The sequence below is a fragment of the Gracilinanus agilis genome, chromosome 5 (assembly GCF_016433145.1).
Source record: "Gracilinanus agilis isolate LMUSP501 chromosome 5, AgileGrace, whole genome shotgun sequence".
Taxonomy (NCBI): domain Eukaryota; kingdom Metazoa; phylum Chordata; class Mammalia; order Didelphimorphia; family Didelphidae; genus Gracilinanus; species Gracilinanus agilis.
In genome coordinates, this window is record NC_058134.1 from 299,441,211 (window position 1) to 299,465,728 (window position 24,518).

The 24,518-nt window shown below is 52.6% G+C and overlaps 2 protein-coding genes across 2 annotated transcripts in view; both read left to right on the plus strand.

The window, feature by feature from the left end:
• FBLN1 (fibulin 1) overlaps positions 1 to 3,560 on the plus strand; it is a 63,604-nt gene extending 60,044 nt beyond the window's left edge. The window contains exons 14-16 of the mRNA XM_044679278.1: positions 1,176 to 1,206; positions 1,492 to 1,668; positions 3,101 to 3,560. Coding sequence (XP_044535213.1) covers positions 1,176 to 1,206; positions 1,492 to 1,668; positions 3,101 to 3,455 — 563 coding nt within the window. The 3' untranslated portion in view covers positions 3,456 to 3,560. The remainder of the gene's footprint in view (positions 1 to 1,175; positions 1,207 to 1,491; positions 1,669 to 3,100) is intronic.
• Positions 3,561 to 3,729: 169 nt separating this feature from the next.
• On the plus strand, positions 3,730 to 24,190 carry LOC123250268 (fibulin-1-like). Its single transcript, XM_044679279.1, has 4 exons — positions 3,730 to 3,893; positions 13,195 to 13,337; positions 15,314 to 15,445; positions 23,463 to 24,190. The coding sequence occupies exons 1-4, from the start codon at positions 3,730 to 3,732 to the stop codon at positions 23,600 to 23,602; spliced, it is 579 nt and encodes a 192-aa protein (XP_044535214.1). The 3' UTR covers positions 23,603 to 24,190.
• The last annotated feature ends 328 nt before the right edge of the window (positions 24,191 to 24,518 follow it).

Here is a 24,518-nt window from a genome sequence, read left to right on the forward strand (position 1 = left end):
CCTCCTCCTCCTCCTTCTTCTTCTTCTTCTTCTTCTTCTTCTTCTTCTTCTTCTTCTTCTTCTTCTTCTTCTTCTTCTTCTTCTTCTTCTCCTTCTTCTTCTCCTCCTTCTTCTTCTTCTCCTCCTTCTTCTCTTCCTCCTCCTCCTCCTCTTCCTCCCTTTCTCCCCTCTTCTTCTCCCTCCTCTTCTCCTTCCCAACCATCCTAGATAAAGGCACACCAAACCTGGACAGTCCACAGTGTCTCGTCCACTCTGTCTCGAATGGACTATTCTGCTTTGGGAGAAGGGCCGAGAGCTTTCCCTGGGCCCCCCACGAGAATGGGGCTGCAGCAGGCCCATCCGTATCAGCCCGAGGACTGGAAGAGGGGCCTGGGGTGGGGATCGCTGCCTTTGGGGGTCTTTGCCTTGAGGCTGCTTCCAGCTCTGGGCTCCGTTTGGCCCTGAACTGCTGCTACTGAGGCGAGGTACGGCGAGGGAGCGGCTTTGCATGGAACCTCAGTCTCCTGTTTGCTGGGGGACCTGGGCCAAGTCCCACCTCTGAGGCTCAGTTTTCTCCACTGTTAAGTGGGGATGAGGCTCTCTGTGGTAATTAGTTCAGTGCAGGCTCTAAAGCACTTTTGCAAGCCCAAGAGGGCTGTAGGAATGTGAACGGCCATCAGTACTCCCTCCCCGTCATTGTGGGCACCCAGCCTCTGGCGGAGGGGCAGCCCCAGGTGCCACCCAGTTTCTGCTTTTAGCTCAAAGGGGGGTCCGAGAGGAGGCCTCACCCCCTCCCCCATTGGCCTCTCAAGCATTGGAGGGAAAGGCTAAGGGACTCCGATGAGTGGATGCCTAAGCATGCTCTTGCCCCCATTTGACAGCTAAGGGAACTGAGGCACAGAGGTGGGAGCTCCCATAGCTCCCAAGCCCCCAGCTCTGCCCCCCTTTTCTTTCTCTTCTTTTCCCCCTTCTCCATCTCTCCCAGGCTGAGCTAATTCTATTCTCTGTGCACTTTCACGGGTCCGGCCTCTTCTCTTGACCCGGTCTTCAAAGTCTCTTCCTAATTTTCTCGTTACTTTCCCAATTCCTCCCCAGCCCTTCCCAACAGCGCCGCCTGCTGAACAAATCGGAAAACAACACTTTACAGGTGATGCATCGGGTAGCGTCTTAATAGCTTTTCAGGAACCCAACGACAGAGGAACGTTTGGAAAAGAGCCCCAACAGGCGGTTAGTAAATGTTTGAGGGACTGAGTGAATTTCCTCCCTGGATGGCCACAAGATTGGTCTCCAGCCCTCACTGGACTTCTAGTTTCTGGGGACCAGCGAGACTCCCCCCCCCCGGGCATTCTGCCAGTCCTTTGAGGGGGACACACTCAGGAGCAGGTTCTGGTGTCTGGTGACACCCTCCCCCCACCCCATCCCCATGGGCCAGTTGTTCCCGGCATCCTTTGCTCCCCGGACCCGGTCCACCAATTCCTTTCAATTCTTCCTTCATTTGGGTCTCCCCCGGAGGCCTATCCTTGTCCTTCTGGCCACCACTGTGGGCCGTTTCACCTCTTGGAATCGGGAGTGCCGGGCCCCCCAGAGCTCCAGAGGGGTCACCAGTGCCAAGCGCTTTATGTGCCTTTGGACGTCACCTGCTAGCAACGGCAGCTCCTTGGAGGGAAACATCGTCCTGTCGCCGTCTTTGTAGCTTTAGTCCCCAGCACGGGGCATGGCGCAGCCAAGGCACTTGGCCAGTCTTGGGAAAGCTTTTTCATCGAGAGACAGCATGGGGTTGATGAGAAGGGCCTAACATTAGTCTGGAGATCTGGGTTGAACTCTTAGCTTCATTCCTTGTGACCTTGGCCAAGTCCTTTCCCTCTTAGAGCCTCAGGCTCCGTATTTATAAAAGGGGTCCAGTTCTCTTAGCCCTCTTCCTCTCAGACGATTATTGTGGGTCTGGTCACAATTATCTTTGGCCTCTTCCCTGCTAGACTGCAAGTACCTGAGGGCAGGAAGGGCCCGTGGCCTCCCCCAGAGTCCCGTCTCAGCCGGGGCTTCACAAACGCTGTGACCGGAGGATAGCCGTGGAACGGGGGCTGCGGTCCCTCTCGTCCTCCTTCCTCCTCTTCTCTTTTTCTTTGTGTTTTCTATCCGGTTCCGGACGCAGGGGATGCGGCCCCAAGTAAACTAGTTCTTTGTCCTTCAGTGAAGTGTTAGAGCCGGCCCTACAGTGAAGGCAGGGGCTCCCGGGGATCCCTTCGGAGGTCTGGGATGTTCTGGGTCCGCGCCTGGCCTCTCCCCCTTTTCTTGCGCTGTGCTCCCGGATTAGATCACCCCTTGGTGACTGGAACCTTGAACCCTTTTGTGAAGCAGCCCAGCCTGTCTTGGCCCGGGGACAAGGGCCGCCTCCTGACTTCTCAGCTCCTCAGATGCCAAGTTCTGAGCAGGAACAGCCCCTTGGGAAGAACCGCGCGGGGGGCATCGTTCGAGGCTTACCCTTCTGTTCCTTTGTGGTGGGACCTCAAGAAAGCCACTTTCCCTCTCTTTCGCTGACCTATAAAATATGGGGCGTCTCTTGCATGACAGGATTGTCTTGTAAGGCCCTTCCTAGCTTTGCCATTCCCTGTTCTAAGGCCCCTCGCAGCCCCGACATCCCCTGCTCCAAGTTTCCGAAATGAACGCAGCACCCATTTCGGGCTCGTTTTAATCTTTAAAAAGGAATTCTGTCCTCCGAAGAGCCTTTGGCAAGCAGCGAGAGTGTTTTCCGCCCTGCCTCACCAGGGAAGGGAGGCTCCGGGTCCCGGGAGCTCGGGCTTCTCTCCAGAAGGGCCCTTAGAGAGCATCTAGCCCACCCCCCGGATATCGTGTGAGAAGGCTGGGCCGGCGCTGGCTCCCGGGGCAGCTGGTGCCAGGCGCAGTCGGAAGCCGGGCCTCTCACAGCCCGTCCGCTGTTCTTGGCCAAGCCCAGGTCTTTGGCCTCTGCGCCCTTCCGGCCCTCCTCTTGGGGCTGCTGCCTGGAGTCCGGTCCCCCTAATCTTTTCACCCCTAACCCCATTATTCCAGCCCGTCCTGTCTGCCTCGCTTGCTCCTCCGGCGCTAATGCTCCTCTTTCTTTGTCTTCTTCCTTTTCTTGCAGTCGCTGTGAGCGCTTGCCTTGTAATGAGAATCAGGAATGCCAGAGGCTGCCCTTGAGAATAACCCACTATCACCTCTCTTTCCCTACCACCATCCAAGTGCCGGCCGTGATTTTCCGCATGGGCCCCTCGAGCGCCGTCCCTGGGGACCGCGTCTACCTCGCCATCACCAGCGGGAACGAGGAGGGCTTTTTCACCACCCAAAAAGTGTCCGCGCACAATAGCGTGGTGGCCTTGCACAGGCCGGTCCTGGAGCCCCGGGACCTGCTCCTTACCGTGCAGATGGAGCTGCTTCGTCATGGCACGCTGAACACTTTTGTCGCCAAGCTTCACGTCTTCGTGACCGCTGAGCTCTGAGCACCTCCCTCCTCTGCCCCAGGATTAATAAAGTGCTCCCACACTGCTCCTCTACCCTAGCGTCCTTGTGGCTCTTTGGCCCTGGCCTGGCCCCTTTAATTAGGATCGCCCAACTATGGTACTGGCAGGCCAAGTAGTTTTATTTCTAGTTTACAAGTGAGGAAACTGAGGCTCGCACCTTGCCCCCCAATACACCTAGTAGGTGGCAGAAGTGGAACCAGAATCCCAGCCTTCAGGGGTCTTCCCACTCTCCTCTCTGCCCTTGGATCCTTGGATGGGCGAGGACTTCTCTGCTGTGGGTACCCTCTCTACGGACGACTCTGAGGAGGCCCTGGTCACCCGTAGGGAGAACCCAGCTAGGCCTGGGGGCTTAGATCCCCAGTCCAGCCCTGAGCCTGTTGTCAAAGCCTTGCTAGCTTCGGAGGGAAGACCCACCAGGCAAGGGAAAGCCTGGAGAAAGGAGGGTAGTTCAGATCCTGCCTCTGGTGGCATTTAGCAGCTGGATGATCCTGAAGAGGTCCTTATACCCATTCCCAAGCCTCCATTTTCTCGTCTGTAAAATGGGGATCATCTACCTCCCGGGCTTGTTTGAAGGTCAGATGAGATCATGTGTAGAAAGGAAGCACTGTGCATGTCTTAGAGGGCTTCATGACAGCAGATGGTCAGTAAGGGTTGTCCCTGGGACAATCATCTCCTTCTCGGGGCAGCCTGGCCTCTCTCTCCCGCCGTGTGAGAGGGAGACTAAGCCAGTCTTGGTAGAGGGCAGAGAGGTGACCCAAGGCCGAGCTTCATAATGGCTTTCTTTGTGTTTCTCCATGAATTCTTCCCGAGTTCAGAAGCTGTCGTTCCTTCTAATAAAATCACAGCCTTGTGAACCTGAGTGCAGCTCCACAGACCAGCTCCTCATTTCACTCCTAGCTCTAGCAGAATAGCAGAAGGACGGCCTAGAGTTGGGAGGGACCAACCCCTCCCTTTAGAGATGAGGACATGGAGGCGCACAGAACTTACGTGACTTGTTCAGGGTCACACACACACGCTAGGTCTTGCTGCCTTCAGGTCTCACCACTGTCCCCCGGATGCCTCTAACAACACTAGGGTAGGCCTCCCTTTCCTTAGCCATTAGGGAATGCCGGCTTTTCTGATGGTGTGATCCCTGGTTTAAGGGAAAAAGGAAATGTTGTGGGTGTTTTGGATGGTTTGGGGTTGATTTTCACTGAGGGACTTTGTGATCTAGTCAATAAACCTCTTCTTCACCAGGCTGGGATCTCTCGTTTCCTTACCTTCTGTTTTGGAAAAAAAGACTGTCGGAAATGGAGGTCTCTTTCTTCCCTCTGCATGTTTTCCTGAGTTGATGGGGGAGAGGGGGAAGGCAGTGGGAAGTCATTAGTCCTGCTTCTTCCTGGACTCGGGCTTGGCCTCAGTAGGATGTAAACTCCTGTTTCTCTTACGCCTCTGGGTCTAGGAAAGGACCTGGCACATCGTGCTTAAGAAAAGCTTATAGGATTGTGTCAAATGGTCCTCAGGATGGCTGGGGCTCTGCAGGAGTAGAAGAACAGAGAGACATGGCCAATGGTTACTCCCGAGTGATCGTCTGCCTCCGGCATCTGACATCATCCCATATGAAGGCTGTTATTGGCAGGAATAATGGGAACGATTCCATTTAACTTGTCCCATGTTTGTGGCCAATATTTCCTGTGTGCAGAAGAACATCATGCTTGGGGAATACTAGTAATGACAAAAATGTTGGCAGCTGACGTTAACGTGACATCGAAGGCTTCTGAAGCATACGGTAGAGTTTAGCTAAGACTCGAATCTCTGCTCTTAAGAAACTCTCATCTCCTTCATGTCGATGATTTGGGTGTCCTTTTTCTAAAACAAGGGTTGGGGGAGAAAGATCTAGTGTCCATAGTGGGACAGGTGTTAAAAGCGATCTGTAATGTAATGTAGAGTAAAACCTGATATGTAATCCCGCCATCACGCTAAAAGCAATTTATTGATATCTTTTGCATGACATCACCTACATTTCCCAACGTACCTGATTCCCCACCGCTCCCCTTTCCCTCTCAGAGAGCCATCCTTTAGCACAGGGGTCAGCAACGTATGGCTCTTTTTGCAGGAGACATAAAGTCCATTTTTTTCAGGCGCTGTTACCGGAGCGCACTGTGAGCACTGTACAGCTCTCACGAAATTACTTTATAAAAAATGTGGCGTTTATGGCTCTCACGGCCAAAAAGGTTGCCGACCCCTGCTTTATAACAAAGAATCAACAAGAGAGGGGAAAACAGCTTAGCAAAGTTAAGCAATATATTACACAAGTCTGACCTTATCTATAAGGTTTCATACCCATTCTCATTCCTCTTCTTCTTCGGGTCCAGGTAGAATGGGTAAATGGAAAAAAAAAACATTATTAAGCTAAATTTGTGTCTAGTGATGGAGCTACAAAGACAATACAGCTCCTGCCTTCGAGGAGCTTACATGCTTTTAAATTTTGTTTCTTTTTGTCTAATAATACAGAAAATTTCATTTCCTAGTAGGAATACACACACACACACACACACACACACACACACACATATATATATATATATATTTCTTATTTCTTCAATTGCTGATATCAGGGGTACTTAAAATTAAAATTACAGGAATATTTTAAGGTCATTTTTTCATGCAATGACTTTTACTTCTGTTTTGTTCTCAAGACTCAACATCCAAATCTTAAAGCTAAATCCCTTCAGGGAGAAGAAGGAAATAGGTTCAAGTAGGGATAAATTTATTCTAAGTGATTTATCTATGGGCTACCCATTTATAGTTATTCAGATTTATCAACCATAGCCTTTGGGGGGGGGTGGAAGAAGCCAGGGAAGCTCTGATTAAAGAATTGGCTGATTAGAAGAAAAGATCCAAGAAAAAGATTACAAAATGGCACCCAATTAGCCCAGGAGCTAGGGAGGAGGATTTCATGTTCATTTCTTTGCTTAGCTGGAAAGGAGATGAATGAAGCGAGAGGGGGAATATGGCGTAGGATATAAAACAGGTCCCTTCTCATCTTCCCTCACCAGAGATGTTAATAAAAGAACTTATAATCTAATGGGGGAGGGGGAACGCCACACATATGGGGAATGGTGACTAAGGAGAGGCACTTTAGTCTGGAAAATTATGGAAATGGTGAATGGGACCAAAGGATTGTAGGCTAGCAGTCCCCACCCAGGAAAAATGGCAGAGTTAATTTCCTAGATCATGATTCTAGTGGTTGGCGTGGAGGCTGAGGAGGAGGTCATTGGAGCAGAGGAACAAAGTGATGGCGGATGCTTTCCCAACACAGGTTTTGGGAGGGGCAGTCACCAACCAGGTTGGAAGTTCCTTCTTGGTTATTCTAGTTTCACAATATTCAATTTTGCTTATTTGGTGGGTCTTTTCTAGTACGTTCTTATAGTTATTGTGTTTATTTTGTTTCCAGTTTCCTTGGCTCTTCTGATTCCCCTCTGTACTGCTTCATTCAATGGTTCCCAAACTTTTTTGGCCTACCACCCCCTTTCCAGAAACAATATTACTTAGCCCCCTGGAAATTAATTTTTAAAAAATTCTAATAGAAATTAATAGGAAAGATAAATGCACCCGTGGTCATCACCGCTTTCCTGGATCGCTGCAGCACCCACCAGGGGGCGGTAGCACCCACTTTGGGAATCACTGAATCGTAGATCTTGCCAGGCTTCTCTGTATTCATCACAGACGCCGTTTCTTATAGCGCAGGAGTATTCCATTACATTTGTCTAGCACAGTTTGTTTATCCATTCCTGAGCTGATGGACACCTACTTTGTTTCTAGTAAGCCCCGTCATTTTAAAAAATAATAATAAAGGTGAAAGTAGATTGGTTGCATAGACAAGAATAGGACTTGGGGGAAGTGTAGGGTCACCCAATATTCTGAGAGGACTGGTACGGTAGCTGATGGTCTGGGAAGGCCTCTGGGCTCACCCTTACGGGAGCAGTGTTTGCTAAGGGACATTAGTTATTCTTCTGACATGAGGGAGAAGACTGATTCATGATGTTCTTCAAAAACCAGATGTCTGGCATCATGCAAGCCAGGCCAACTTCCACAATCCCTGAATGAGATGGTTCTTACTGTAGGGAGGGGAGAGAGAGGATATCATCCCTCCCCAGCCCCACCGTAGTTATTTATGAAGAATTAGGTCAGGCTTATCATCAAGTCCTATGATTCATTTCATGGAAACAGGCTGAATTTAGAGCAAAGTATACTTTGAGCATTTGAGAATCAGAGAGATGAGAGGAGCCCCAACATGACACCATTGATGTCAGAGCCACGATCCGCCATTTTCTTATTTTTTATATTTTAAAATTTGTTCAAAATATATTTTATTTTACCAATTGCATGTAATGATGACTTTCCACATACATTTCTGAAGTTACAAGATCCAAATTGTCTCCCTCACGCCCTTCCCTCCCCTTTCCAGAGATGGTAAGCAATTTGACATGATCTGCTTTTTCCTACTTAATAATCAGCCCATTGGAATCTCTGCTTCTCTATTTGTCTCAGTTAATGGTTAGATGGGAAAGATGGGGACCATTGTCAGATGTCCGTGATAGCTTCCTCCATCCATAGAGAGAGAGACGACTCACTGAGGTTGTTGATAGATGGGAGAAGAGTCAGTGGGCCTTTAGGGATGCTCTCGAAGCCTGAGATAGTCTCCAGACGGTTTGCCACACTTTGGGAGTCCCTCTCGGATCTCCCTCTCGGTCTGGCCCGGACCGTTTTCTGGCCCCTCTTGTCCTGACCCTTTACAAAAGAGAGTATTGTGACATGTGACAGCCTGCTTCTAGCTATCGGGAAGGAGTCCTCCCGGGATTCACCAGATCGTAGAATTTATTCTTAGAATACATCATTGATGAGTGGAACTCCAAGGTGAGGAGGCTCTGCCCGCCAGTCAGACCAACAAACAAAGCCTTGGAGAGTGGCCCGAGACTCTGGAAGGTTTAGGAACTTGCTCGGGATGTCCTGGCTAGGATGCGGTGGTAAGTAACCGCAGGGTGCTGCTGGGATTGCTAAGGATCTGGGAATGGTCAGCCGCCGTCACTGCCCTGCAGTCGGACCTGCAGGGGGGAGAGGAAGAGAGAGGCTGTGTACGCCCGGGCCAGGCAATCAGCCAGGACTCAGTGTGGTACCACGTGGGGAGCCGGGGATGCAGATCTAAACGCGAGATGGCCTCGGGGAGCTCACCTTCTGTGAATGACTCTCAGTGATGACCGAAGGTGCAAGAAGCATCCTCACGGTGTTCTGCAGGGCCCGTGTGGGAAAGATGGCCGAGTGTCATGTAGCCAGGGGGAGAAGACGAACGAGGGAGGACACGAGGGCCGTCTCACTCCCCCCAGGTCGCCTCCACCCGTAGCCAGGGCACTGAGGAGATCCTCTGTGGAAGATCTGACAGGATATCCATCAGTCATGAAATCGAGTGGTATCGATTAAGCCCTGGCTATGTGCCAGCAACGAGACAGTCATCCCACATCGCGACCTACCCCGTGGGGTCTGCCCACCTAGACACGACTGAGACGAGGGACTTATAGCAAGAATATTTTCTGGTTCTGCTTGTGAGGCACAGACATACAATGGCTATGAAGAAGGCTTGGTGCAGGAAGCTGGCTTCTCTTAGGAGTCCCTGGGAGAGAGAAGTTCCTCAGGAGTCTCTTGCATAAATAAGACTCGTGGGGAGGCATCTCCAGGGGGAAAAGCAGCCCTCCAGGCTTTCCAAGCTTCGGCCTGCCAGCGCGATCAGCTTACGGATCCCCAGTGGGTCTTCCAAGGTTAGTCATATTCTGTAATAACAGTGGTGGCACATGAGATACCTGAGATAACTGCTGTCAGTAAAACAAAAAGTGCATTTGGCATGGGCACAGCAGTCAAACCAACAAAACAACTTGGTGTTTTGTTAGTGGGTGAGCTTGAATACTTTGGAGATGTACGTTGTGGTTTCAAAGCAATTCTCCAAACAGGGAAGCAGCGATGATTCCAGAACACGAGCAGGGCATCTTCCTACTTTTAATAAGCATATAATGTCGGAGAAGGGAGGTGGCAGACCCACCATCTGGCTCAGACAACAGCTGTATGCCTGTGATTGATTCCGGGGGCTGCACTTTAAGAGGGACGGTGAAAAATGGAACTGGATCTAGAACGGGCCCACCTGGAAGGTGAGGGCTGGAGGTTGCCCTACAACAATGATGAGGATGAACCTATGGCCCAGGTGCCAAAGATGGCACGCAGAGCACTCTCTGTGGGCGTGTGGCTGCCCTCCCTGACCACTCCCCCACCAGAATCTAGAATACTAGAAAGGCAGAGGGTCTTGGGCAGAACTGCTCCCTTCCCCCTCTCCACCGTGCCTGATGACATTCTTTCACATCGCCCACCCCTATGCCCAGCAGCCCAATGGGAGCTCACAGGGGTAAGGTGGGTGGGTCACAGGCAGCAGAGCCGGAGGGGAGTGGGGAGCTTGGGCCACTCCCTTCTCCCTCTCTACTCGATGAGGACCTTCCTCACTTCATCCACTCAGTAGCCCTATGGGAGTGCTTTCTTCCTCCCCTGTGTGGGGTAAGGGTGGGTGGGGTGCATTAAGCATTTGGTGGTGGGAAGGGTCACAGCACTCAGTCTGGGGGGGTGAAGGGGGCCTGGCACTCCATCTCTAAAAGGTTCACCATCACTGCCCTATGAGGATCACTTGAAGGAATTGGAGACATAAAACTGAGAGCTATACACAAGTGTTTGAAGGGCCATTGTCCATTTGGAGATGGAACTTAATCTGCTTGGCCCCAAAGTATAAAACAAAAAAAATAGGATAAAAGTTCAGAGGAGAAAGATTTAGTCTTTAAAAAAAACAAAAACTCTTACCTTCTGTCTTCCAAGACAGAAGAGTGATAAGGGCTAGACAATGGGGGTCAAGTGATTTGCCCAGGGTCATACAACCAGGAAGTGTCTGAGGCCAGATTTGAACCCAGGACCTCCCTCCTCTAGGCCTGGATCTAAATTCACTGAGCTACCTAGTTGCTCTCCAGATTTAGACTTAAAAAACTTCCTTACAGCGAGAATTATCCTAAAGTGCCATTGGCCATCTTGGATGGTGATGCCACAAGAGATCTTTAAGTGGAGTTTAATATTTATCAGGGCTGGTGTGGAGGAGTTATCCTGGGAGACTTTGGATTCTCTCTATCTAAAAGATTCTGGGATTGCTGACTCCTCAGAAATCCAGTGGGCTGATTGATTGATTTCCTTCTTATCCCCACTGGTCTCTTGAGGCTGCTTCTCTTCTCTTCTAACAGAATTGCTCATGGTGGTATCTGAAATTTCATTTTTGAGACTGTTCCACCCCCTTGGGCTAATATTCCGAATTATTTTAACTTTGAGATTCTGTTGCCCCCTTCTCTGGACCCTCAGTTGGATCTCTGAGGCTATTGATGGGGATGCACCCTCTGAGGGCACAGCTGCCACTCCATTCACAAGTGTCAATCCCATGCTACATCCTTCTCTGGGGTTGTCTTGGGAGCCCTTTCTCATTTTCTTCTGAGAGGATAAGAGGGGAACACAGGAGAGTTCCATCAGTTACTCCCTGCTCTTGACATCATATCAAGATGTCTCTTGACGTCATGAAACCCATGATCATCTTTTTCACTGAACACTTTTTGGATGGCATCCCCTGCTTCATAGTTACTCATTTGCTTCATGTTGCAGTCTGCTCATGCCCACCATGTCCCTCTCTGATGCCCTCTGAGTGACAATAATTCTCAGCTCTTTGGAGGTTGGCACATTTCATGAGTATACCACAATGCTGGTAGGATCCTGGTATTAAAGAGATGAGCAAAGCTTTGATTCTGAGGGAATTTTGGAGTCATTAAAGGAATCTTTCAATTTTTTGAAAAGGCCACCCTTTTCCTCCTGTTTAATTGTGGACCCAACTCATTGCCCATTTGCCAAGTCTGTGTATCTATACACACACACACACACACACACACACACATATGTGCATACATACATTATAAATTAAGTTTTATAGCTTTGTATGTCTAATTTCATGTAGTCACTTACAAAATAGAGGGAAGGGAGCACAATTTATGAAGCCCTACTATGTGCCAGGAACCCCGCAAAGCGGGTCTGGACTTTCTTCCAAGTCATCACTTGCCCAAGACAAGAGCTTCGCAGCTGCTTGCTTTCTTTTTGTTAAAGAGAGGTCCAGCAGAGGTCTGGATAACTGAAGAACCGTGCCACTCCTATATTGTGCTCCTGTGTAAGGTCTGTGGTGTTTCTCAAGCTCATCGTTGATTTGCTTTTTGCTGGGTGGTCTGCAGTACACCCTCAGGATAATAACTCTTGACTTATCCCCTTCATAGCTTCTAAAACCCTATTGATTCTTTGACACTAAAGCCATAGAAGAGGACAATAGAGTGGGAATAAGTAGACAAAGAATCTTCATGGAGACTCAGAGAAAGGGGATGAAACCTTGTTGCATTTGATGCATTGTAATTAATTTAAATGTAAATTAAATGAAATGAAAAGCATAGTTGTATTGATATTTGATAGTAGATATTGAACAAATTGTTCTAAGGTTTTTACAGAGATGAGAACATTTTTCAAATATATGTAATGGAGATGTATTCATTGTTCATGGTTGGGCCATGCTGAATATAATAAAAATTAGGACATTTCCTGAATTATAGGCTTAGTGTTATGCCAATCAAAAAGCCAAGGAGTGGGTTTACAGAAATAGCCAAAATTATGATGAGACTAACTTTGAGGTGCAAAAGTCATCCAGAACTTCAAAGGAAGTAATGGGTAAAGTGGGAGTAAAAGGAAATCTAGTATTGCCACTTCTCAAACCACATTCTAAAGCTATAATCATGGCTCCTGCTTCATCTGAGAGACGGTGGCAGCTAAAGGTTCCTAGGCAGGTTTGTTCTTTTGGAAGGTTATTCCAGCAGCCGGATGAGGAGCAGAGGGCAGGCCAGCTTGGGGTGACCACTGAGAGCAGGAAAGGGAGGAATGTCTAATGAGGCTGGAAAGATAGATAAGGGCCAGTCAGAGGAGTCATTATTTACTCCTAGAGTTCAGAGGGACTCACTGACACTTTAGGGTCTGCACCTACTGTACGCAGGCCCCCACTTGGAGTATTTCAGAGACTCCAAGTGGTCAGAGGCAGACCTCAGAGGGTTTGTGTACTGAGATAGGGAGAGTCTAGCTCTATGGCCTCTGTGAGAGATGAGGATGCTAGGTGACACTTTCTACTGGACGGGCCGTATTAGAACAACTTGGCTCAAGCCCACAGGGTCAGCTCAAACATGGGGAGGTTGCGTTAATTGTCTTCCCCTCCTCTCTTCATGTTTTTTGTTATTTCTCCTAATAATAAGGCTGCTTCCTTTAGTGCTTCACAGTCTACAAAGCATTTTTCTCACAATGGTCCCAAAAGGTAAACAGTGCAGGCATTATGCTCCCATTTAAAGAAGAACAAGATGAGGCCAGAAGAGATAAAATGACTGCAGAGGGATTTAGCTCAACAGTGTCAAAATTGGGATTTGAACCCAATTCTGCTGACTCCAGGTTCAGTCCTAGACTTCAGTGGTCCTTTCCCTGGAAAATGTCCCTCTTCTGTGCCTCTCTGGCTGGGTCCTGCCTACCTTCATTGCCCTCCATCTCTATTCTGAGTAACCATTTCCATCCACATGTTTTTTGCCATTGTTTCTCCCAGGATCCGACATGAGAAGACAGATACTGTCCGCTGCATCAAGTCCTGTCGGCCCAATGATGTCACGTGTGTGCTGGACCCCGTCCACACGATCTCTCACACAGTGATCTCACTGCCCACATTCCGAGAGTTTACTCGTCCCGAAGGTAAGGGTCAGCTTGGCGACATGGGCTGCTCTAGGCCATCAGCATTGCCCATGGGCAGAGCACACCCTGATGGAGGTGGCAGGAGGGGGCAGTGTGAAGGCTGGAGGCAGGTCTCCTGATTACTTCAGCCTTTTTCCTGCTGCACGGGAGGGAATGTCAGAAGACCTGGGTGCCTTGCCACTGACTCAAGTCTTCCTTCCCTGACTCATCATCTTCCTCTCCCCTCTAACTCGTGCCCTTTAGCCAGGGCATCCACATGGATACCCCCTCTCACCAACTTCTCAGCCTCCCTAACCCCAAGGAGATCCCTCTTCCGCTCCACCTCAGCAACACTCAGGGATGGTCACACCCTGGATCTCACCATTCATTGCCCACATCTTTCATTTCCATGGTCAGTTCTTTAGCTCTGGAGTTCCCTCCTGATCCCACCCCACCTGGAACCTCTCCATCCATCTCCATGACTTGATCCAGGAGTGGGTGCTCATGTGGTCATCTCTATTGACCTCACCTGGAAACTGTACATGCCACCTTTTCGCAGCTCCCACATCCTTTTTCCATGGCTAGAATCATAATTAAATGAGTCTTGCCATTGTTCCTGGAAGGAGTGTGCCAATCTGTTCCACTGTGGCGCATTCACCATCTCTGCCACTTTCTAGACCCTAAAGCCCCTCTTTGGTCACTGCTCCCTTTAAGGAATGTAAGCTGCCGGAGGGCAGGGACTGTCTTTGCTTTTGCTGAGCACAGTGCTTGGCACATGCTAAACGCTTTATAAATGCTTCTTCATTCATGAACACGCTGACATTCCTCTAGCCAACCATAGCTTCCCGACACTAATTCTCAGCACACTTTCAGGCTATATCCTCCCTGCTTGGACTCCATGTCTAGCTTTCTCAGTCTTGACCTTGTAGTTGGCCATTTCAGCTCCACACTGTCTTCTGCTCTCAGTTTCCCCATTCCCTTGTCCTGCCACCCATCCCTGCCACATCTCAGTTCTCTGCCTTCCTCTTCTGTTCTGTCACATGCGTTGCTGAACCTGGCCAGAGGAAGGAAATCATACCACTGTGCTGACTGGGGAATGGCCCCCCTCAATGCAGCTAGAAACCACATTCGTTTTTTGAATTTCCCAGCCCCACATTTAACTCATATTGAACTTACAGCCCACCGACCCCTCCCAATGCTTTCCTCCTCAGAGTAACTCTCGTCTTGCTCCCTACTCATCACTTATCCAGTGTTTGTGACGTTGACTTCTTGAACCCATGTGCAGACCTTGCCATTTAGCCCGATGAAATGCCATCTTCTTTGACTTAACCCATCCTTGTGGTTATCTGGTATCTTATTGCTCCCTAACTTTGCCATGCAGTGGCATCTTCTCCCCCTTGCTTTGTTTCATTGGCAGATTTGGTCATCTATGACCTCATTCAAATCCTTGATCAAAATGTTCAATAGGGCAAGACCAAGGACAGATCCCTGAGGTGCTTCCCCCGGAGACCTCCCTCCAAATGAACACCTCATTAATGATGCTCTGTGGGTGCCATCATCCCACCAGTGTCAAGCCCACCTAGCTACCCTGTCATCCGATGCACACCTCTCAAGCCACCGAGGTAGCATTGGAGACATTGTTCCATTCCTTGTTAGCTGTAAAGGCAGGAAGAGAGAGGAGGGCTTTGGGTTCCTAATCCGAGGCTCCTTGTTCTGTACTGCTGGCTGAGAAGCGGAGAACCACCCCATTCAAAGGGGCATTTCTCATCCGGCCCTCAAGGATGCTGGCAGGATAGGTATCTCGGAAAGCTCCTCCAGGCGAGGGCCATCTAGAAGAGGCTGCTTGTTTGTTTGTTTGTTGGATGGATGGATGGATGGATGGATGGCCCCCTTCTCTGACGTCGCCTCCTTCTTTCTTCACCTCTATCTAATTTTATCTATGAGTCTTTCCCTGCTCAAAGTGGCAACCCGCTCCTGACTTGTGCCCTTGCCCACAGAAATCGTCTTCCTTCGGGCTGTCACACCCGCATATCCAGCCAACCACGCGGACATCATCTTTGACATCACCGAAGGGAACCTCAGGGACTCCTTTGACATCATTAAGCGGTATCTGGATGGCATGACTGTAGGTGAGTATGCTTTCTAGATGTCCTCGTGCCTCCCCAACATGTGTCAAACTGTCAAGTCCTGACAATGCCAAGCTGCCAGGCTTCCTCCAGAAGCCTAGGCACAGTCACCCACCCTTCAAAGTCCAACTCAGGTTTAACAGCTTTGATCTCTTACTGCAGTTTTTTATTGTCGTGTGAGCCGGGGTGTCTACCATATTGTTTTTCCTGGATTGTTAGCTCTACGTGGATTAGAACCACATTTCCTTCTATCTCCCAATCCCAAGGATTATTTTACTGAAAGGAATAGAAATGTTTGGTAGAGGGCAGCTAGGTGCCTCGGTGGATTGAGAGCCAGGTCTAGAGATGGGAGGCCCTGGGTTCGAATTTGATCTCAGACACTTCCTTGCTGTGTCACTTAATAAGTCAAGTTACTGGAGGCACCTGGGTAGCTCAGTGGATTGAGAGTCAGGCCTAGAGTTCAAATCCGGCCTCAGACACTTCCCAGCTGTGTGACCCTGGGCAAGTCACTTGACCCCCATTGCCCACCCTTACCACTCTTCCACCTAGGAGCCAATACACAGAAGTTAAGGGTTTAAAAAAAAATAAGTCAAGTTACTTAACTGGGCAAGTCACTTCACCCCCATTGCCTAGCCCTTATTGTTCTTCTGCTGTAGAACTAATACATAGTATTGATTTTAAGATAGAAAATAAGGGTTTAAAAAAGCAAAATGTTCACTAAATACTTGTGGAATTGATTAAAAAAAAAAAAATCTGTCTTCACAAGTGAAGAAACTGTCCAGACGGTTTCCTAGTGTAGACTGTGATGTCGGAGCTGGGAGAGTCCTGAACAGAAACACAGGTGAAAACCTAAAAGGGGCTTCAGAGCAGAGAACACAGAAAGACAATGGGAAGAGCCCTTAGAACAGGGGATGTCGGAGCTGGAGAGGACCCCAGAACTCCATGAAATTCAGCCATCGGCCCTCTGGCACAGTTTGGGATTTGTGTCACGAGGTGGCGATGTTGGACCATTCAATGCTTCATTCTGTTGTCTAATTGGCTCTGGGGACAGGAGGGATTGGGACTCCAAAGATCCCTCTGCAGCCACTTTCCAAATTTGCAGATGGGTTCCCTCGTTGCTAGTAGAACCAAGCTAGGATTGTCGGCCCCTTTCCCCGTGCCCGTTCTAGATCACCCAGAAAGAACGAATGAAGAGTTCAGTAAGCAGTTCCCTTTAAAAAGAATCTTAGAGACACGGAATGCCAGGCTTGGGAACAGGGGACGGGGGAGCCCAGACTTAGATTCAGAGGAGTTTGGCGTAGACGGGGGCTCTCCCACTTACCACCTCCGTCTCCTCAGAGCCCAGCCCACTCCCAGCCAGACAGTTTCCTTGTCTACACAAACCTTGGTTTGAATGATGGCCCTTCAGGTCCCTACAAGCTTCACATGCATCATCATCCTGTTTCCTTGTGACCTCAGAACCTAGAACAGGGAATGGCGGATTCAGAAGGAACCTTAGAAGTCATTTACTCCCAAACCCCCATTTTTCAGCTGAGGAAAGTGAGGTCCACAGAGGAGGAAGTGAATGAATGTGTGCCTTGGGCCCAGGCCTAGCCGCCGGGCCTGATCACTGTGAGTCCTGAGGTCTCTCTGTTCCCTCCCACGCCCTCCAACCACATATAATAAATAATTCCACATAAAAGCCCAACTGTTTCTCATTAAAAGTACTGAAATATTGAGGTCATGCCCATAAAACCTCCTGTTCAAGCCACTGCCCAGGGCCCAGAAACCCCAAATCAAAACCCCAAATCCTTCCCGAGCAGCCCCTGCCTCTGGACTCCTGGGAACCCCGCCGAGGCCAGGAAGCCGTGTCCCAAGGCCCCTTTCCCCCTCGGTCCTTCCTTGAGGTAATGAGCCCCCCGTGGCCGGTGTTTCCCCCCAGAGGCTTTACCGGCCGCCTTCCCAGCCTGACCCGGCTGCATCCTGGAGCGCAGGGAGTGACCCGTGTTATCAGGCTAGGATGAAGCTTCCTCTTCCCCGGGGCAGACATCGCCGCTGCCCGCTGCCAGCCCCAGACATGAACGGCTCCCAGGTTTTCAAAGGGAGCCGCTCAAGTTCTTGGGGAGACACGAGCCGCTGCCTGCGGGCCGAGTTCAGCTTTGCACCCAGCAAAGGCAGGCACCCTCCTTCAGATCCATGAGGAGAGGGCCGGAGGGCCAGAGCCAGGCCGGCCCTTACACAAGCCGCGGCTCTCTCCATCCGAACCCCCCAGGCTGGGAGGGGCCCCCCAAGTCCCGGAGTCTGACTCCCTCCTTGTACACGTGGGGAGACTGAGGCTGGGGTGGCCACGATCTGACCCTGAGCCGGAGGAACTTCGGGGGTACCGGAGCCACCCGGCACCCAGACAAGAACCCCATCTGTATTTCAGCCGAGCGCCGCGTGAAGACCCGTCCGAGGAGCCAGCCCTTCCCTCGAGGGAGAAAATGGCCCTCGGCACTTCTGCTCCATCGCCCCCTTTTCCCGCTGGGCTCTTTCTAGTCCCCCACTCCAGGCTCCCCCGAGCCCCTCTCTCCAGCCTAAGTGCCTCCGAGCTCCTCCTGCCGCTGCTCCCAGGCCAGGTCAGAGGCTCTCCCCAGGCGGGGAGCAGCCCAGCTTGTGCCCTTCTCCAGCCCGAGGGGCCTAGGACGGCGATGATCTAGCAGGAGTGGCGCGAGCCGGGGGCCGCCGGGCCGCTGCTGCTCAGCTCCTCAGACCCCTTCCTTAGGAGGCCGCGCTCCCATCTGAGGGCACCTGCGAAGCTCTCTCCTGAGAGAGTCCTGGAGTCACCAGGTTGGAAGGATGAGTCCGATGTTTGCCCGAGGCCGGAATCCTCCTCCTCATCTCACAGCATACTAAAACCCCTGCTGGCCAGTGCCTGTGAGCTAAAGGATGGCCAGTGCCTGAGAGACCTCAGGAGCCAGGTAGCCCTTGAGCGGGCATGAAGGCATTCCAAGAAGTGGGGATACCGTAGAGACTTGGGGCACAGCTGGGGCAAAGGCCCGGAGGGAGGAGATTTGTATGCAGAAGAGAGCTCGCCAAAGACCATCCTGAAGTTTCCCTGCTCATCCCTCAACCAGAGTTCCATGTTCCAAAAAAATCAAACTACTTCACACACACACACACACACACACACACACACACACACACACACTCACTCACACACTCACACACACACTCACTCCCTCACTCACACACATACTCACTCACTCACTCACTCACACACACACTCACTCACACACACACTCACTCACACACTCACTCACTCACTCACACACACACACTCACACACACACACACACTCACTCACACACTCACTCACTCACACACTCACTCCCTCACTCACACACACACTCACTCACACACATACACACACTCACTCACTCACTCACACACACACACTCACACACACACACACTCACACACTCACTCACTCACACACACACACTCACACACACACACTCACTCCCTCACTCACACACACACTCACACACTCACTCACTCCCTCACTCACTCCCTCACTCACACACACACACACACACACACACACACTCACACACACACTCACACACACACTCACTCCCTCAGTTCTTGGGCTCTCCCTGAAACGGGCACGAATGGGAAGTGGATCGTGCCCACCTTTTCGTTTCTGGAAGTCCTCGTGGCTGCCCTGGCCGGCAGGAATGACTTTCCTACCCCGGCCTCTACGCCATTTTGCTAAGTCACAGCCTGGGGCTGCCGGACTGCTTTTCCTGCTTTAGAGGCAGCCCCGTCTGTCGTCCGGGAGGCCAGCCGGCGGCCGGGGTGCCCGTCCGTCTCTTCGCAGTGCCGGGCACCAGGAGAGCAGCGGCATCCGGCCATCTCGGGCCGAGTTCGCCTGCTCCAGAGCCGGTCCCAGACAGGGTCCCCGCCAGGGGCGGAGCCCACTCGGCACAGGGGCCTCGGATCCAGGCAAGTCGCCTCAGACTTCTCCGTTCGCAGCTTTCTGCCTCCGGTCTCAGGATCTTTGCCCAGGCTGTGCCCCGGGCCTGTAAAACTCTCCCTGCTCGCCTTCCCTTCTCTGTGGCCGGCCCCGCAGCTAGAAAACGGATCTGCGCTCAGCGTCCGAAGGAACCTTGTCACAAAGCGGATCTCGGGATTGGCGGCGCAAAACCCCCTCCACGAGCCGCTTTATTAGCTGATCTGGCGGAGGAAGATGAAGAGAGGAGGAAGACCCAGAGCGGAGGAGGAGCCTTCCCCAAGGCAGCGAGAGCAAGAGCAGGGTGAGGACTTGAACCCAGCTCCTTCGGCCCCGCTTCTCACCCCAGCGTCCAAGCCTGGGACTCCTCCCTGGGCTGGAGGCCTTTTAGCACAAGTTTAGGCCCCGACAGGGCCTTGGGAGGTTCTTCCTGCCCCGAGAACCTGTGGCTCATCTTGAAGGGAGGAAACTGAGGCCGAGGAGGCCACAGAGCCGGATGGATCCTCAGCCCCAGGCCGGAGCAGACCGCCAGCCAGGCTAGCCAAAGGATTCCTCCGCTTGGGCCACCGGCCTCCGATGGTCCCTTCTGAGGGAGGGAGGGAGGCAGTCCTGGTTTGGGAGGCCGGGGGTCTGGGTTCAAATGCTGCTTAATGCTTAGGGTGCCTCGGGTCAGTCCCTTCCTGCAGTAGATCCCGGAGCGGCCTACGACCCCCAGAATTCTTGGGATTATAAGATGCTGAATGCTCTGGAAATGCTGTCCGTTCGCCCTTGGGCAGAGCCCACAGATGTTATGGAAGGTAATGAGGCAGCTGGGACGGCTCCGGCCCCAACCAGGGCCATAAGAGCTTCCCGTGGGCCGGACTTGTGGACGCGGCTCCGAAGCCCAGCTCTCTGCCTCTGGATGTCCTGGAGGTGAACTGGGCCTGGCCGGAGTCTACTTAGCCTGAGCCTGGGCCCCGAGGCCTCCCTGGTGAGGGCACGAAGGGAGCACGGACCCGAGGGGGGACGGCCTTTGGGCTGCCCACCAGCTCCTTCCACCAAGCCCCCTCCGTCTGCGCTGGCCCCGATCTCTGAAAATCGGGGTGCTAAAAGGGGTGAAAGCCGGCCCGGCCGTGACCCTTCCCTCCTGCCTCCTTGGGAGAGTTTGGCCGAGGATTAAGCTCCGCTGCTCCGGCGCTCACGTCCTCATTCAGAAACTCCCCCTGAAGAGCCCGAGCCGTCCTGCTGCGCTGATAGATGGGATCTGCAGAGGCTTTCACGCCAAATCCGGGGGATTAGGGGAGAGCTTTCCCCGACCAGGCTCGGGGAGCCGCTCTCGCCCTCGCCCTCTCCGCAGCCCGCTGCCAAGGCGGCTCCCAGGGCCTGCCCCGGGGGAAGGTCAGCGCCACGAGAGGCTGGAGGGGAAGGCCGCACCCACAGGCAGAGAGACCTGCCCGGCCGCTTCCCCGCCCTGGGCCTCAGTTTCCCCGTGTGTCAAACGAGGGAGGATGTCCAGCCTCCTGCTGGAGTCAGCCCTGGCCAGCCCCGTCTGGGGGGACGCCTTGTTTGAGGAAGGACACGGTGAGAAGCCCAGGCAGAGAAGGATGACCAGGGCGGACATGAAGGCCCTTGGAAGGAGCTGGGCATGACGAGACGAGGTCACAGTCCGCACCCCCAAGTGTGTCCCATGGGGGGGGGGAGGGAGCAGGGGAGGGTCTCTAGAACCAATAACTTGGGGCTTTTCGGGCTTCAGGAGGGACCGGACGACGCTCTCTGAGAGTCCGTCCTGCCCTGAGACGGTGATTCCGGGACTAGACGAAGGCTGCTCCTCGTGGGCGGCCAGGCCAAGAGGGAGGGACTTCGGAGGAGCGCAGCCCGGGGCCAGGAGGGCACACAGAGCCCTTCTCCCTCCCTTCCCCACGTCACGGTGGAGCGAGCCATCCGACCGAGGGGCGCCCGGGCTCAGCACTGGCTCTGCTGACCTTCGAAGAAGGGGCCTCAGTTTTCCCCCTTGTCGAAATGGAGACCATAAAGACTCAAACATCTCCCCGGGGGGCTAGGAAGGGGCACTGGGAGCCATGGGCTGCGAGTTCACACGGCCAGATTTCAGGCCAGAGTGAGCCTTTGGGCCACTGGTCCAGGCTCCTCCTTTGACTCCAAAGGCCCAGAGCGTGGGCCCTTCGTGGCGACCATGAAGGATGTGCCCAAGGTCTCACTGGGGTCAGGAGGCAGAGGCAGGATGCAGATTTGGTCCTCTGACCACACTGTACCCAGAATCCTTCCCGCCGTCCTCCGTCCCATCACCGGGAAGTCCAAAGGGCTCCAGCACGCCAAGGCAAAGCCGGCTTTCCAGACAGGAGAACCTTTTAGAAAGTCCTCCCCGGGGAAGGAGCTCCTATGACCAGTGGGGAGCACCTCTGCCCCCCATTGCCTGCTTTTGATATCATCTGGCCCCTCTATGAATTATTCTTCTCCGGGCTGTGAACCCAGCCGGTGGGGAGGCCCAGAGGACACTCGCCCAGGGAACAGCCATCCGTCTGGGGGCTGACTCACCCGACAGGCACGTCGAGGCTCCGGGCCGTGAGGCGCATTCATCAGAGTGGAGCACACCCACCAAAGGGCACTTTCAGGGGACGCTTTTAAAGGGCTGGGCCCTGGCACCCCTCACAGCCCAGAGCCCCAGAAGGAAGGGCTGGACTGAGGATGGGGAGGTAGGACACCTCTGCATGGGTGGAGGTCCCAGAGGGAGGCAGATTGGCTTGTTAGACCTTGGAGGGGCCTTAAGGATCCGACAGAGAAGCCCTAGCTTGAAGCCTCTGGGACAGCCTGGGGAGGACCAGGCCCGTGATCCAAGGGGCCCTTCCCCCATCCCACTCCGGGCTCTGTGGATCATTTGGCCTCCAGTCGTGCTGCCCATTGCCCTCCCCTCCACACTGGTCCAGGCCAGACCTTAAAGGACACACTCATTGCCCTTCACTGGCCTTGCTGGCTATGCCTGGATGTCTAAGGAGAGTGCCAAGGGGAGAGGACCACCTCATCATAGATTGGATTAGTCGTATTCTGGATGGCAGACATGGAATCTACTGGCACTTTACAGAGGAAGAAACTGAAGCAGGAAGAGGTTAAGTGACTTGACCAGCATCCCACAGCTAGGAAGCCTTTGGGGCAGGATTTGAACTCAGGACTTCCACCTTGCCGTCTTCATGGAGATGGAGGAAGGGAAGGTTCTGGAAGCCTGGGGGACTAGCTGGATAAGAGTGTCCTCCCTAACTTGATCAGGGAAGGGCAGCAGCTTAGTCCAGCTGGTTAGGCACTGCCCTCCTGAGCTGAGGGGAAAAGGGTTGGCTGAGGGGCAGCTCTGGAGAGGCTTGAGGGGCAAACAAAGAATTCCATTAAGGGAGGAGAAATGCAGCTCCTTCCGTGTATAGGTGGGGACAGCACGGGTGAGGGGGGCAGCACCAGAGCCTTGGGAAGGACAGAGAGGCCTTGGGGGAAGGCTAAGGCTCCTGGCTGTCCTGTAAGGAAGAGGAAGAAGGGGTCCTGCCAACTAAAGGAAGAAGAGAACACCCTCGCCAACAGTGGCCGCTTTTAAGTTGGTTTAGACACCCCCCTCCCACGTTGTGGCCCCCATGTCCTCAGCCTCCCCGGCTTTCCAATGAATTCATTTAGTCCCCAAACCTCAGAGCATAAATTGTGGAGTTGGGGAGAGAGCCTTCACCTGGGAACTTCCAGATGAGGAAGGTCCTCCCCAATGCAGGCGGGGCAGCACCCCTTGGCAGTCACATCTTGGCTGGGCCACACATCTGTCAGGTTGGGACTAAACCCGGGTCTTTCTAGCTTTTAGGCCTACTGAGGCTCAAATCCACAATCAGTTAGGATGACAAACCAATCCTCTCTGACCCACGAGAGGAGGGCAGCAAGCCTTGGCTCCCAGAAGACAGAGATGGGTCCTTGTGGCCCTCGCCATCTGCCTGGTGCCCAGGGCCGTGCGGCGGGGAGGGGGAGGCAGGGTCTGTCTCTCTCAGCGGGCCCCCCGCTTCCCTGACCCTGTGTTCTGTCTCTCCACAGGTGTGGTGCGACAAGTCCGACCCATCGTGGGTCCCTACTACGCTACGCTCAAGCTGGAGATGAACTATGTGGTGGGCGGGATGGTCTCCCATCGCAACGTTGTCAACGTCCACATTTTTGTTTCCAAATACTGGTTCTGAGAGGCGGCAAAGCTGTCCAGAATCAGTCCCCACCTGTGTGTATAAGGCCCAATATTTTCTTCCCTTTGTCTGCTCATTTCTGTCCTAAGGCTGACCTGCCCAGAGCTGTGCTGGAGATTAGGAGGAAGGGGCAAGAGAAGCCCACCTGGCAAGAGATGGCCTGCACCCTTGTCACGTCTTCAGAAAGGACAGCCACGTGTTGGCCTTGGCCTCTGCTGGTCAAAGCCAAGGTGGGAAGAGGGGGGGACCTTTGGCGTAGAGGAAACAGATGACCATTGGATCCTTTCCAGCCCCACGCACAGGCACGTTCCAACCCAAGAAACACAGCCAGAGCCTGTGTGTGCGGGCCAGCTAGAGCCCAGCTCCAGCCCCAGCAGGCCAGGCCCACGGTAGTCAATGCCTCCTGGGGTGTTCAGAAGGGATGATTGAGTGCCAAAAAGGAACCCTGGTTCGAGACACCAATCCCTGACCGCTCTGGGGTCCCTTCCTGTGTATGTAGCCACGTTCCTGCAATAGTGCAATGACTGTATTTTCTGCATCCCTGTTGTCATTTGTGGGAGAAATGTGAAATAAAGAACCCCACCATCATTACGTATTCACTCGGCAGCATCCCATAGGTCCTTAGGAAGCACTGGTGACGGGGTCACGGCTCCCACGGCATGGCATGGGCTCTGGGAGGCTGGACCAGGACAGCCTGGGAACAGGCAGGGACTGTATAGGCGGGATGGCTCATTTGAGGCATTTGGGGATGGCTGGTCATTTTGGTCACAACTGTTAGTGAAGGATGGAGTAGATTGGGATTTGGGTCAGGGGAGGAGGGAACCGCACTGAGGAATCTGAGGACCCTGGAAGATAAGGAAATCTTCATGCCTGTGAGAGGATTTTTTTTCTCAAGGAGTCAACATCCACATGAGCC

Excerpts from the sequence above, each read along its gene's own strand:
- LOC123250268 (XM_044679279.1), top strand. The coding sequence starts at position 3,730 with ATGGGCGAGGACTTCTCTGCTGTGGGTACCCTCTCTACGGACGACTCT. Across the intron at positions 3,894-13,194 it reads TCGGAGGGAAGACCCACCAG|GATCCGACATGAGAAGACAG; the intron begins GCAAGGGAAAGC and ends TGTTTCTCCCAG. Across the intron at positions 15,446-23,462 it reads TCTGGATGGCATGACTGTAG|GTGTGGTGCGACAAGTCCGA; the intron begins GTGAGTATGCTT and ends GTCTCTCCACAG.